General features: G+C 43.2%; 2 protein-coding genes across 6 annotated transcripts; one reads left to right on the forward strand and one right to left on the reverse strand.

Moving 5' to 3' along the window:
• The first annotated feature begins 1,215 nt into the window (after positions 1-1,215).
• On the forward strand, positions 1,216-8,129 carry tbc1d20 (TBC1 domain family, member 20). The gene is made up of 8 exons (XM_086086527.1): positions 1,216-1,623; positions 2,339-2,515; positions 3,992-4,072; positions 4,149-4,335; positions 4,434-4,535; positions 4,849-4,990; positions 6,384-6,562; positions 6,705-8,129. The coding sequence occupies exons 1-8, from the start codon at positions 1,566-1,568 to the stop codon at positions 6,961-6,963; spliced, it is 1,185 nt and encodes a 394-aa protein (XP_085942653.1). The 5' UTR covers positions 1,216-1,565; the 3' UTR covers positions 6,964-8,129.
• A 695-nt stretch (positions 8,130-8,824) lies between these two features.
• LOC147167669 (ranBP-type and C3HC4-type zinc finger-containing protein 1-like) lies at positions 8,825-13,326 on the reverse strand. 5 transcript variants are annotated; one of them, XM_086087423.1, is made up of 8 exons: positions 13,091-13,325; positions 12,642-12,786; positions 12,360-12,456; positions 12,016-12,211; positions 10,875-10,972; positions 10,623-10,799; positions 10,252-10,412; positions 8,825-10,177 (listed from the first exon to the last, which is right to left on the reverse strand). In XM_086087423.1, the coding sequence occupies exons 1-8, from the start codon at positions 13,128-13,130 to the stop codon at positions 10,120-10,122; spliced, it is 972 nt and encodes a 323-aa protein (XP_085943549.1). In that variant the 5' UTR covers positions 13,131-13,325; the 3' UTR covers positions 8,825-10,119. The 5 variants fall into 5 exon arrangements, with proteins under 5 accessions (XP_085943549.1, XP_085943550.1, XP_085943548.1 ...); XM_086087424.1 differs by having other exon boundaries at positions 8,825-10,412; positions 12,016-12,175; positions 13,091-13,326; XM_086087422.1 differs by having other exon boundaries at positions 8,825-10,412; positions 12,034-12,211.
• Between the last annotated feature and the right edge of the window lie 104 nt (positions 13,327-13,430).

Genomic DNA, 13,430 nt, shown 5'->3' on the forward strand with positions numbered 1-13,430 from the left:
TCCCTTAAATGTAAAGATTTTCCTATGATGTACTTTGATTGCTTTGCATCAACACAAAGAGAAAACACCACTTTATTGTTCATTCATTCATTTTCCAAACCGCTTATCCTGAATTCATATTAAATATGCTATGATTTTAATAGTCTGGCCCACTTGACATCTACATATGAACTACACTGACTTTGTATTGTATTACGCCTGATATACTGGGGAATAATTTCTAGCCTTCCTGCAGTTTCACTTTCGATTAGCAGGCCGGAAGCGATATCAGCACAGTTTCTGTTCTTCAGAAAGTGGATGGGCGGATGAAAAATGGAAAACAACTATTTTATTAGGAAACACTTCTGTTTCTCATCGACTCATTCAACAACACAATTATTTACACGTATAAACCGATTCAATCCTTTCTACTCCACCGTGACATACATTTAGTGTGAATTCAGTGTTGTATACAGGCAACACGAATGTAACCTGTTAACCGTCATTAACGTAATTTTATAGCCCAGAAATGGCCGATAAATGTAAAGCTACAATTATTTTGCAAGCATCACTGCCATGTAGGCCTATAGGCTACTTACTGCGCAGTCAACTAAGTCAAGTGTGTATTAATAAAAAAAATTAAAAAAGAAATACATACATGGGATGAGATCCGTCCGCCTGGTAGCTCTGCGGCGCGTAACTGTGGACGCTCCGTCGCCTCCGTGCGACATTTATAAGCGAGTTGAGTTTCGTTTCCGCTTGACTTTGGTTTCCGCTTGACTTTCGTTTCCCCAACATCAGAAGAGCTCACGCACGCACACGCACTTTGTGTCAGAGAGCCAACTTCCGCTTGCATGCAATTCTATTGGAGAGTAAGGTCATTTCAGAAATGGTGAATAATAACATTTCGTTTGAATACAACTAAACGAAACTTGTAACAGTGCCCCTGCTCTGTTTGTACGCAACGTCGCAACAGCGGGAGGTGCGTGGTAGTGATGGCAAAATCGAAACGCGGTACGCACCTGAAACCCAGGCGGAACTTGTGATTAGAATCACGTGCCTAAATCACACATCATATATAAATAATATGTATCACAAGAAAATACTTATACTGTATACTATTTGAACATAATCATTTGTTCTACTACTTCTACCAGACAGTCTTGTTGGTCCATCATTGTTTAAATAAGGTTGTTTTGTTTTTAACGCCGCCTGTCTGCGCATGCGCGAAGCGAGCGTTTCGTTGTGACGTCCCAATCCGCCGCCGGTTACCCCTCGCCCCCAAAACAAACATGTAACGTCACCGGTTTTATCACGCAACTAACCGCTCAACTGTCCGACTACGATGGCCACTTTTGGAGTGACGTTCACGTCGGAGGCGTCGCGGCGAAACGTAGCGTAGCGGAGTGGCTAACCACGACCAGGGGCGGGCCGTGCTAGCCTAATAGGCTTGCCATGCTAACAGAGCTGATGGGAACCGCGGAAGATTAAGTTCAGCACTTGGCCTCTAAAGTCAACGTGGACAGATATGTCAGTCTGAAGGGGGGGAAAAGGGGAGGGGGGACACTTACTTACACTTACTTAACATGAAGACATCCAGAATTGGCACCGCGTCGTCACTGCTAAATGGGAACCAAAATGAAGGTAAAGATCCTGTGCCCATTAGGTGATGTTCATCGTGGGCAACGCTGTTTTCTTTTTCATTGGTAACGTCAAAGGCTCAAGGTAGTACCTGGTAGCTAATTGCGCATGTGCGAGGGGAGACAAGCTGCTCATTTTTATTGTTCCGATCACGATCAAGTGACTGTGTATGTGACATGCGTGACGTCATCGTCGTGCGCTTTCACACAGAAAACACAAGATAACAATGGAAATAGAAAGGCGATCACCCCCAGCATTCAGAGCCTCACATATTTGCATGTATATCCTGAAAATGTAGCTGTTTGCAATTTTTTTTTTGTTCTTTTTCAAACGCGCCGCTAAAGCCCTGTCAAAGGATCATAGTACAGTATTTAAGGAAGTGTGTTGAAGTTGTACGTATATCTGACTGAGAGACGCACGTAAAGATGACGTGCCTCACTTTTGTGACTTTCACTGAGCATCTGCTGTTGGAGGTCGCCGTGTTGAAATGAGCAGCCTGGACATGTGGCCATGAGTTCATTTTTTGTCTTCATGCTTCTCATCATACTTCTCCTTGTTGTCGTCACTCTTCTGTGGTTATGTTACAGAAACAAAAGACAAAGAAAAAGCCAAACAGGCATGATGGCAGTTGGGCCTCAGATTACATTCCTAATCCAAAGGGTTTTTGCTGAAAAGAAAACAGTGTCCGTGTGGGTAATTTTACGCCGTGTTTTATCAGATCGGCGGCAGAGGAAGATGTCCGACATCGCTCAGGCCCTGCAGACGAGTCCGGCAGACGTGGCGGCCCTCAGGAGGATGGCCATCAGCGAGGGTGGCCTGCTAACGGACGAGATTCGCTGTCAGGTGTGGCCGCGGCTCCTCAACGTCCCACCCAATATCTTGGAGCAGGCGCCAGGTAATGTCCTCCATTACACTATAGAGCTCCGGACATCAAGTGAACAACCAACCAACAAAAGCTCAGAAAACGGGAGCTACGATGGGTTGTTTCCTGAGCACTGAGCAGCTGTGATGTCATTTTCAGTTGACAGCAAGTAGCAAAATGGCTGCCACCTGAAATGGCTCTGCTGGATTTGGCTGCTTAATTTATATTCCACAAACTAATAGAGCTGCATATAACATTTGAAGTTTTTTTTTTTTGTTTTTTTTTTTAGCTGACTTAAATGCAAAATTTATGCAAAACTCATGGATGGTATACCTGAAATTAGCATCTCTGTTCGGGTAATTGTTATTCACACACAAGAGCATCGTCATCCTTAAAGTGGCAGTCAATCCACCCCCCCCCCCCCCAATTTTTTTTTTACAACAATTTTAGTGCTTTCACTCACTTCTTTTTTTTTACAAATCGAGTTGCCTATAGATTATTCCATTGATTAATCGACTAATCGCTAGTTGGCTCGGTTTTTGCACATTTGGTGGCGTAAAACCGCAGTAATAGTCCTTATGGATAATGGACGCTAGCTGCAAACTACTTGGAGGAGTGGGGAAAAAAACTCAGCAGTGTCGCTGTATCGGGAGGAGTCTTGCTCTATGTTTAACATACTACTATCCTGTTGCTGACGCACGTAGGGCCACCATCTTACGTGTGTCAGGCGGCAATAAATTCATTAGAGCTCTTTTATTTATTTAGCCATTTTGACGCGGATTGTTTTGTCACAAACATAACACATGTAGCGATGCTAACTTTCACCACAAACAAACCCTAAGAAGCATCTTAGTTAGTAGTGGTGAATGCCGGTTGAAGTCCGTCAGCAATAAGTGTCCGTGCGGAAACACAAAATATTAGTTCCGGCCCTTAGGCAACTTCAAGGTGCAAATAGGTTTTTAAAAATGATTAAAATAGCTTTGACGCATGCATTTTTGCGTCGACCAATTTTTGTGGCGGACCCAACCAACTTGGTTGACTTTTTTTCCCAGCTCTAAATAATATGTTCTATGCATGCCCACTAGTCTAAATATGGCATTCTGGTTCATGTTACGTTAGTGGAATATGAGTTATGAAACAAAATCCAGCCGTTTTTAACTATCGAAGGGGGCGGGCGGCCATTTTGCGACTTGCCGTCGACTGAAGATGACGTCAATGTTGCTCAGGTCTCAGGTGACAACCAATTACAGCGCAGCTTCAGCAAACAGATGAGCTGTGATTGGTCGATGCCTCAGCCCTGAGCGACTGTGACGTCATCTTCAGTCGACAGCAAGTGGCAAAATGGCTGGATTTTGCTTCATAACTCCTATTCCATATTAGTGTAATAACAATCAGAATCTCATGTTTAGACGAGTGAGGTCACATATAAGATTATTGTCAAGAAATGGTTGACTTCTATTTTAATAGTGGGAACTTCAGTCACAGTTACCACTCACTTATTCCGTGCAGAGACGGTGGCGCGAGACAACAACAAGGACTACAACCAGGTGCTACTGGATGTCCAACGCTCGCTCCGAAGGTTCCCTCCTGGCGAGTACACCCCCAAAGACAAATCACTTAGCGATGTTCGCAGGTTAACCGGGATGGCGGTTGGGTTCGTGTCCAGGTATGCCGGATGAGCAACGGGAGGGTCTCCAGGAGGAGCTCATTGACATCATCCTGCGCGTCCTGAAGCGCAATCGTCAGCTGCACTACTACCAAGGTTACCACGATATCGTCGTCACCTTCCTCCTGGTCGTGGGGGAGCGCTTGGCGACGGCCCTCGTGGAAAAGCTCTCCACGCATCACCTCAGGTACGGCGTCGACAAATCATTTCGGCAACTGTTTCTCTCTTTTTTTTTTTTTTTTTCTTTTTTTTTTTAAGGCGCTCTGCTTTTGTGTTCTTGTCCAGGGACTTCATGGATCCCACCATGGACAACACCAAACACATCCTCAACTACCTGATGCCCATCATCGAGAGGGTCAACCCCGAGGTGCATGATTTCATGCAACAGTAAGGGAAGCCTCCTACTTTGCAACGTTTCAACCACCCAAATTGTCCACACAGTAGCGGTGAGAGTCAGGACGTTTGCGTTTGGCGGTAAGCCCGCCACATACACTCAAGTGTGTTTTTTTTTTAAATGCATTATTTACTGAAAATTGAAAGAAAAAGTTCCAACTCCACCAGTCGTTATTCAACGTTCCTCTTCCTCGACGTAGCAGCGCCGTTTACATAACAATGTGTCACTTTTGGTAAACAAACATTCAAGCTCTCACCGAGTAGTCCTAAACGACACTTGAACGGCGCATCCTGTCGCGATTGCCAGGGCGGAGGTGGGCACCGTCTTCGCTCTCAGCTGGCTGATCACCTGGTTCGGCCACGTCCTGTCAGATTTCCGCCACGTGGTTCGGTTGTATGACTTCTTCCTCGCCTGCCATCCGTTGATGCCCATCTACTTTGCAGCCGTGGTGAGTTTTGCTGCCATTTCCACTTCAACTCCAACGAGTACTTCTTCAAACCTGCACTGAGAGAGTTGGAAATTTCATAGCATTTTTCATAGTGACCGCACTTAGCACGGTTAATCGAAATAGTCGCAATATTGCTTAAATAAGGGAGGGAAAAAATCTAAATATAATTTAGTTCTGTCACTATTGAATATTTTTAGAATCTGAATGATTTTAATTTTTTAATTAAATGTATTACAAAAGCATTTTCCCCTCATTGCTGTTAACCAATAATTGTTGGTTATTTTGTACTTTGTATTCGTAGAGTGATTAAAAGAAGGGGGATTGAGGTTGTACTATGTTACCAGTTCGGTCATTGTTCTCCAAAATAAAAACAGATGTTTGCAAATGTCTTATTTTGAATAAATGCAGACGATAAATATTCTTCTTTCATGAAGGACTACAGAAATCAGTGAACAATTACTGTTGATGTGCTGAAATCAGAGCATTTGGACAATTTTAAATTAACTCATTCACTCCCAGCCATTTTCACTGAAGCAATCCCCTTCGCTCCCGGCTTTTTAACTGGATTTTCACTGATTTTGCAAGACCCACAGAATATTGTGTTCTATTGCTATAAAAACATGGAGCCTGCCAAAAGAAAGATTAGAGTATCTTCTTTCATCAGGAAAAAAAGTATATTTGTATCTGTTTCCGTTTTGCAGCAATTAGCATTAGAATATAGCTCAATTTCATAATTATTCACAAATCTGTTGAAAACTGTGGAGGAAAGAGGTTGTTGCAACATGGCCTTGGTTGGTCTCTTAAACTCTGCTGCCACCTGCTGGCCGTTTTTGTAATAACTACCATTGCTTCAAGCATTCTTTTCAGTTCAGAGACTGCATCAAAGCCTTCTGTATACTCTAGCATAAGAAAACATTAAAAGCGTATAAATACGTCGTTGGGAGTATGGTAATATTTACAATTTGACGTATTCATACGTTTTTGGGAGTAAATGAGTTAAAAAAGTGACTACTCGATTATTAAAATAGTTGTCGATTACTTTGATGATCGATTAATCAATTAATGTTTACAGCTCTAGTATCATTACAGTACAATCTGAGAGACAAACTATTAATGCTCCAAATGTTACAAAAAAATATTCCTTAACAGGAAAAATATTGGATGAAAACATAACAGAATAAAATATAAAATAATTGTCAAATTATAACAAAAACATTAGAAAATACAAACAATTGAAGGAATGCTGATTATTAGATAAAAGCTATTAGAACAGAATACACACTAAATATTAGCTTAAAAAGAAATACAATCCAAAAGGGATCTTGTTATCTCGGGTTCTTGGTTATGTTAGGAATGCCATTCATCGTTGCTAACATGCGAGCTTGTGCTGCAGATCGTACTTTACAGGGAAGAGGAGGTGCTGGAGTGCGAGTGTGACATGGCGATGGTCCATCACCTGCTGTCTCAGATTCCTCAGGATCTGCCCTACGAGACCCTCATCAGCCGAGCGGGAGACTTATTTGTCCAGTTCCCTCCGTCCGAACTGGCCAGAGAGGCCGCCTCGCACCATTGGTACGTCGCCGTCAGCCATTTTTTTGAAGGCAAAGAAGTGAAATGTTATGCAATAGGTATCCGGACCTCAGGCTGTAAAGGATTTGCATTAAAAAGTGCGACATGAGAAATGAATCCAATGTTCTCCCTCTCAACTCTCAAGCATGGCGACCACCACCTTTAAGGACTTTGACTTGGCCTCGACGCAACAGCGGCCCGACTCGGTGCTCCATCGCCGGCGGAGGCAACTGCAGCAGCAGCAGCAGGAGGCGCTGGAGCGCTCGGCGGTGGCACGGCCGTCCGTGACACGCCGCTTCGTTCGCCTGGCGGTGATGGGCCTGACGGTGGCTTTAGGGGCGGCGGCGCTCGCTGTGGTCAACACCGCCTTGGAGTGGGCCCCCAAGTTGGACCTTTTTCCATGAACTCCAGGGAGTCACCGGTACCACTCCCCTCTGAACCTCCCACCCACAAATGAAGGAGAACATTACAGTTCCTCCACCCATGTCCGAGGGGGATAAAAAGGTTTCTAATGGCGTTTATATGCCACATGATGGCGGCAAAGCACTGTTTGTGGATATGAAACTCCTTCTCTTCAACACACTCTAAGAACAGTTGGGTCAAAAAAGTAACCCAATTATGGATCAAAAAATTGACCGATCCACTTCATGAGTCAATTTGACCCAACTTTCTGGGTTGTTTTAAACAAAATGACCCAATTGTTTTGCCCCAAGTAAAGGATTTGACCAATATTTATGAGTTGTTTTACACTGAAAGACACATTTCTTGACTCAAAGTTAGGTCAAATCGAGCCAAGCAGAGGATCGGTCCATTTTTAACCCATAATTGGGCTATTTTTGACCCAACTGTTTTTAGGGTGCATCGTTGGCAAAGCATTACGTTTGTCGAAAGGAAACTGGAACTCTTTGTTGCCATCTTGTGGCTACTTAAGAGTTTTCAGCAAGAACACAAAAAAAAGCATGTATAGGTTAGGTTTCAGGCGATAGGTTCATTTAAGTACATTGAAAATAGGTTCATTTGTGAATTGTGAAGCACAAATATGCGAGGGATTACTGCACACCAGAAGTGACAATTTCTTACTCGTTATTGTGGGTTAGGATGACTCGAGTCATTCTAACAAATTGTATAATTGTTACTATAATTAACATTGATACGGTATTTGATACAAAGACCAAATGAAGAATATTTAGAATCACCAATTTCTCATAATAGGCTGTAAAGAAATGGCAATCGTTTCACTCAAATTTCCGCTACTTCACCGTCCGCCGATTCTTTACAGCTCTACTTTTTACATTCCTCCAGCTATCGGTGACGAGCTCATTTGCTTTTAATTAGCCGAGATAGTTTTGGTAAAAGCTGAATAGGTTACCGAGCTACCGGCAACATCTTAACAAAACACAACGCCTCAAAGAAGAAAAGACTCGACTTAATCCAGCATTTAAAATGCAATCACAGTATTGGCTATATCTCCATGGCGACATTTCAAGGAAGTACCATTAAAAGAAAATGATTTGTAGGACATCTGGTGTTTCAGCATTCAAATGTTTTTTTTTGTTTATAATTTTTTTTTTTTTTTAAAAACACTTTTGTCACCACTGATGGAAGGAACCCACGTTTATAGCCGAAAAGTAAACTGGTGCTGACCTTCAATAGTTTTGCACGTCAAGTGCAAAGTTGTACTGTACTTGTCATCATAAGTGAGTAGCTCGTGGGATCGTTTCCACAGCTTTCTTTTTAAACACTGGACAGCCCGGCAGCCGACTCACTGAAAAATGAAGGGAGGAGTTATTTGTCATGATGTTCTTTCCCAGGTTGCTATGAGGTGTTTGCTGTCTTCTTTGATGTTGCACTTGATTTTGTTGTTGTTGCTGTTTTTCATTTGAACAAATATATCCTACTAATGTAAAGTTTTACTGTACAAAAGAATGTTAATAAACCATTATAAGAGGCAACGTAAGCATTTTCTCCACAATTCACAGTTCCCAGATGCATCAAAAGCAAAATAGCCAAAGGTTCAAGAATAATAGCACAATGCTAACAATAATAATGTAACAGTATATAACAAGACACCAAGTGCAAAATGTACGGCTCAGACCATTTCAGAAATTGGCAGATTAGACAGATGCACATGCAAACAGCAATATTTGTGAACTTGCTGACAGGGTGGACATTATTGGCTGACAACTTTATGAGCACATGGGTGGACAGTTAGCAAACTGCCTGTAGTGTTTTAACACATTTATTCTGAATCCATGACATGTTTTTACATCAATTGACATCCCATGACAGAATGGACATTTTTAAGCTTGACAAGACAGGATGAAAATTATAAGTGTAAATAATCTGCAACTATCCACTGTTTCAGTAGCTGTTGTAGAAAGACAAAAATGCTGGTCAATATGTCACTAAAAACATCAGAAGGGTAGTTAGCCCATAATGAAAGGGATTTTGATCCTAATAATAGGCCTATATAACATTTACTTTTTTTTTTTTTTACATTTAAAAAGTGATGGACAAATGAAGCTTCGTGAAGCATTTACTGATATTTTTTTACGTAGAAGTAGGGGAGTGCCAAAAAATTGATTTTCATAAGAATCGCGATTCTCATTTAATACAATTCAGAATACATTTTAAATGTCCTAAAATCGATTTTATTTAAATTATTTTATACGGTCTTGCCCTTGTTTGTGTGTGCCTTTATTGGGGGCGCTGTTCTAGTTGTATAAGATTTGGCCACTTAGGGGCAGTGTGGTTCCACACGTTCTGAATTCTGATACACTGTTAAGTTGTAGCCACATTAGAGAGTAGAAGAAAAAAGTCACGATCAAGTGAGGCCAGTAAAAGTTGCTGTTTTTTGCAGTGTAGGTAGAGCGTATCCTGGTGAGTAATGTTGAGATGCTTCCCTGTATACATTCCTGAAGCGTTTCGTAAGAATAGCCGTTCATTTGAGTGATAAAAGTGCCGCGAGTAGCACGCTAATTAACATTAGCGAGTCAGACTGGAGTCGATCATGACTTTGTTCATCTACAAATTGAAGCAGAAATCATTGTCAATCAAATCACTTTGAATCAAAAATCGTTCCGAATCGAAAATTGATTCTGAATTGAATCGCAGACCCCAAAATCGGAATCGAATCGAATCGCGAGGCCGATTCCCACCCTCTACTTAGAAGGCACTATTGGTTTAAAGATGATCTTTTTTTTTTCTTTTTTTTTAAGAAGAAAGAAAGAAAGAAAAAAAAAAAGAAGAAAAAAAAATAAATAAAAAAAAATAAAAAAAATTAAAGATGATCTTTTAATAAAGAACACCATCTATAAGAGTTTAAAAAAATAATAATCTCAAGTGCTTCACGAAGCTTAGTTTTCCTATCTTTGCTAATAAGTACGCTGACACTGTACACTGACAGCTAAAAGCTAAGCTAAAATGATTTGAGTCCAGACTCAGATCCAAAATGGCAACACCAGAGTGCTTCACTTCCCTCCAACGTTCCCAAAGTTCATCAGCTGGGCTTCATATGTCCCGTTGCGATGTCTCGGATGGACTCGCTTCGTATCGCGCTGCTACGGACAGGACGCCTCATCGCCGCTCAAGTTCACAATCACGCCTGACAAACATGCCCTGAAAGAGATGACGCCAACGTTTGGCAAGGGGGGCGACGTGATTCTTCGCAGAGGCTCCGTCCTCGGTCTGACCTGCATAAGGTGCTCAGGCGCACCCTGAGCTGCAAACCCTCGCCAGGCTCCAGGTGAGACAAGCAAACGGGACACATGGCCTCTGATGTCGAAGGAACGACGCTCAGGTTGTCGATCTGCAGCAAATCTAAATTGTTGATCTGTTGCTCCACTTGCTGAGCCTTAAAAAAAAAAAGAAGAAGAGGATATTAACCAAAAAATGAGCTTAGCAATAAGTACAACATCTGGGACGGGCCAAATTGACCCTAAGAATGGCGGCTTCAAAGCAAAATGGCCTCTTGAGATGTTTTTACAGTTTACGCATGACGAACGTTCCCACCAAATGTCGTGTTGCGAAGTGAAACTGGCAACGCGGATTCCACGCGGCTCACCTCTAGGAAAAGACACGTGGCCAACCTTTCCCGCTTAATGCGCCGAGCCTCGTCCCCGACCGGCTTGTGACCTTCAGGGACCCGGTAATCCTCTGGCCTCTCCCGATCGCACATCTCACACCCGGGACGCGTTGGTTGGTTGACGAATGTACATTTAGGGCACGCCCAGCCCGGCGGCTGGGAAAGGCAACAACGCACGTGCTCAATTTTGTACGTCCAAGAGTTGCTCACGTGTGGGACAAAAATGCCGACCTCAGGCCTACGACGTGAAGGTCTGGGAGGAGGAGGAGGAGGAGGAGGAGGAGGAGGAGGAGGAGGAGGAGGAATCCTTGCTATCGGCTCCTCGATGCCTGAGTAGAGATTGCAATCCCTTGTCGGGTTGGCCCTCGTAACGTCATTTTTTTTTTTTTACAACACATAAGTGAAATTAACCCAAATTTGGCCCACTATTGGAAGTTTGATATCCAAGTCATTTCTGAATATTTTCTCAAAAAAAAACTCTCCACTCAAAATGTTCAGTGGCATTAGACCAGTGGTGGGCAAACTCGGTCCTCAAGGGCCGGCGGCGTCCTGCAGGTTTTGGAGGTTTTCCTTGCTGAAACGCAGCTGATTTCAATCAACAGGATCGTTACCAAGTTTATGCAGAGCTTGCTGATCATATATCAGCTGTGTTGGAGAAGGAAAACATCCAAAACCCGCAGGACTCTGGCCCTCGAGGACCGAGTGTGCCCACCCTTGCATTAGACCTATCCTGACATATATAAGTCACAAATATGTAAATATGCAAACGCAGTCCAGGTCCAGGTTTGAATGTGTGTGTGCGGTTTTTTTTTAAATATATATACATATATATATATATATAGGTCTAATGATTAGACCTATCCTGACATATATAGTTGTTATTTATTTATTTAGTTTTTGATGCCCTCTATGGACAATAAAAGCAATATCGTCCTAAGAGCATCATCTATCCATCCATCCATCCATTTTCTGTACCGCTTGTCCTCACAAGGGTCGCGGGGGTTGCTGGAGCCTATCCCAGCTGGCTTCGGGCAGTAGGCGGGGTACAACCCTGTACTGGTTGCCAGCCAATCGCAGGGGCACACAGAGACGAACAACCACACTCACAATCGCACCTATGGACAATTTGGAGTGTCCAATTCACCTGCCATGCATGTTTTTGGAATGTGGGAGGAAACCGGAGTACCCGGAGAAAACCCACGCAAGCACGGGGAGAGCATGCAAACTCCACCCAGGAAGGCCGAAGCATCATCTAAATATATATATTTAAAAAAAAAACACACACATTCAAACCTGGACCTGGACCTGCGTTTGCATATTTGCATATTTACATATTTGTGACTTATTTCCACATCCGGTCTCACGCTCTCACGATATCCGCCATGCTCGCCTTCAAGTGGATTCTGCTGTTTGTTGAGTCGAGCGGCGCGGGCAGACAGGATAAACAGGAAGGCCCAGTCGCCGTCGGCGCGAATGCCGTGACTGTGGAGCGTCTCGTGGTCGCGTGCCAGACGCTTGCCGATCACCCAGCGCTGCAGCGCCGGAGGGAAGTCAAAATTCTGGTTGATCTGGTGCGCGCGATAAAATCACACGATGACGCATTCAGTATCACAACAAGTGTTTGTGTCTTGCTATGTGCGGAGAAGTTTTAAGTCCTTTTTTTTTTTTTTTTTGTTGCTACCTGCAGCAGGCCAAGATCCCCTTTGATTACTGTACCTCATTTTTAAGTTGGCCGATGGTCATTCCGCACGAAACCTGAACAGTCAACTGCGTGGCGCCGTCAGACTGTGCGTGCTCCACACCCACGACTAACCTACAAAAGCAGAGTAAGAGGGTTTAGTCGTCAGAGTTGGAGAATTCAGGTCCCAGAAAGTCCAAAACCCCCGCCACAGGTGCTGCTTCCCACTCAACCCAGTTTTGGGTTTTTTTGCTTTCTGGACCTGAATTCTCTCCAACTCTGGCAATCTTTTCAAAGAAAATGAATACATTTAGGCGCACTTAATGGAGTCCTGAGGGTGGGCCGGCCTGCCGATGGTGACGGACACCGGCAGGGAGAGTCGGCTCAAGGTCCGGCTCAGCGTGACTGCCTCTTCTTCATGCCCAAAGGTCAGAGCGTCAGTCAGACGTCTCGCCAGCTCCTCCGCTGCGAGAAGAAATATAAAGTGGGGAGAATTAAGTAAGGCAAAGGACGTTCAGTGGTGCAAGTGAAAAGTAGTTATTGTTTTGTTTACTACTAGCATAGGCCTACTGCGAAGTAAAAATAAGTAAAATAAAAGTGCACCATATAGCTGTGCACAATTGGGTCTGTTGAGCACTCCTGAAATCCATATAGGCTATTTGTCCCCCCCCCCCCGCCCCTCCCCCATTTTTAACTAACATCCTGTCTAAAAAAAAATTGATACCAAATTAAAGCCAGGTTAAAATTGAAATAAATAAAACCTACAAACCCGTTTGTAAAGCAGCATTCGATGTTCCTTTAGCAGCCATTGTTGCATCCAAAACACACGCGCAAAACCTTGATGCGTTCAGGGGTCAAGTCGAGTAGTTTAAAAAAAAGAACACAATTCAAAACAACAAGGGAATAACGAAGTAATTGAACCGATGAGATGTCTTCCACTGACGCATTTAGCCATGTCTCAAGAAACAAATGAAAATGAAAGTGGTTTGACTCCCGGAAGAGGAGACGTAATGTTGCGTGTTCTCAAATTAGCTGGCCAATGATGGGACATTGTGATTTTCTAGGACTGCTGTCATAATGATTTTAACTGAAAACGTAAACACTGGAGA

This window comes from Leptonotus elevatus, chromosome 10 (genome assembly GCF_054856555.1).
Source record: "Leptonotus elevatus isolate MCC_2025b chromosome 10, RoL_Lele_1.0, whole genome shotgun sequence".
In the NCBI taxonomy this organism is placed as follows: Eukaryota; Metazoa; Chordata; class Actinopteri; order Syngnathiformes; family Syngnathidae; genus Leptonotus; species Leptonotus elevatus.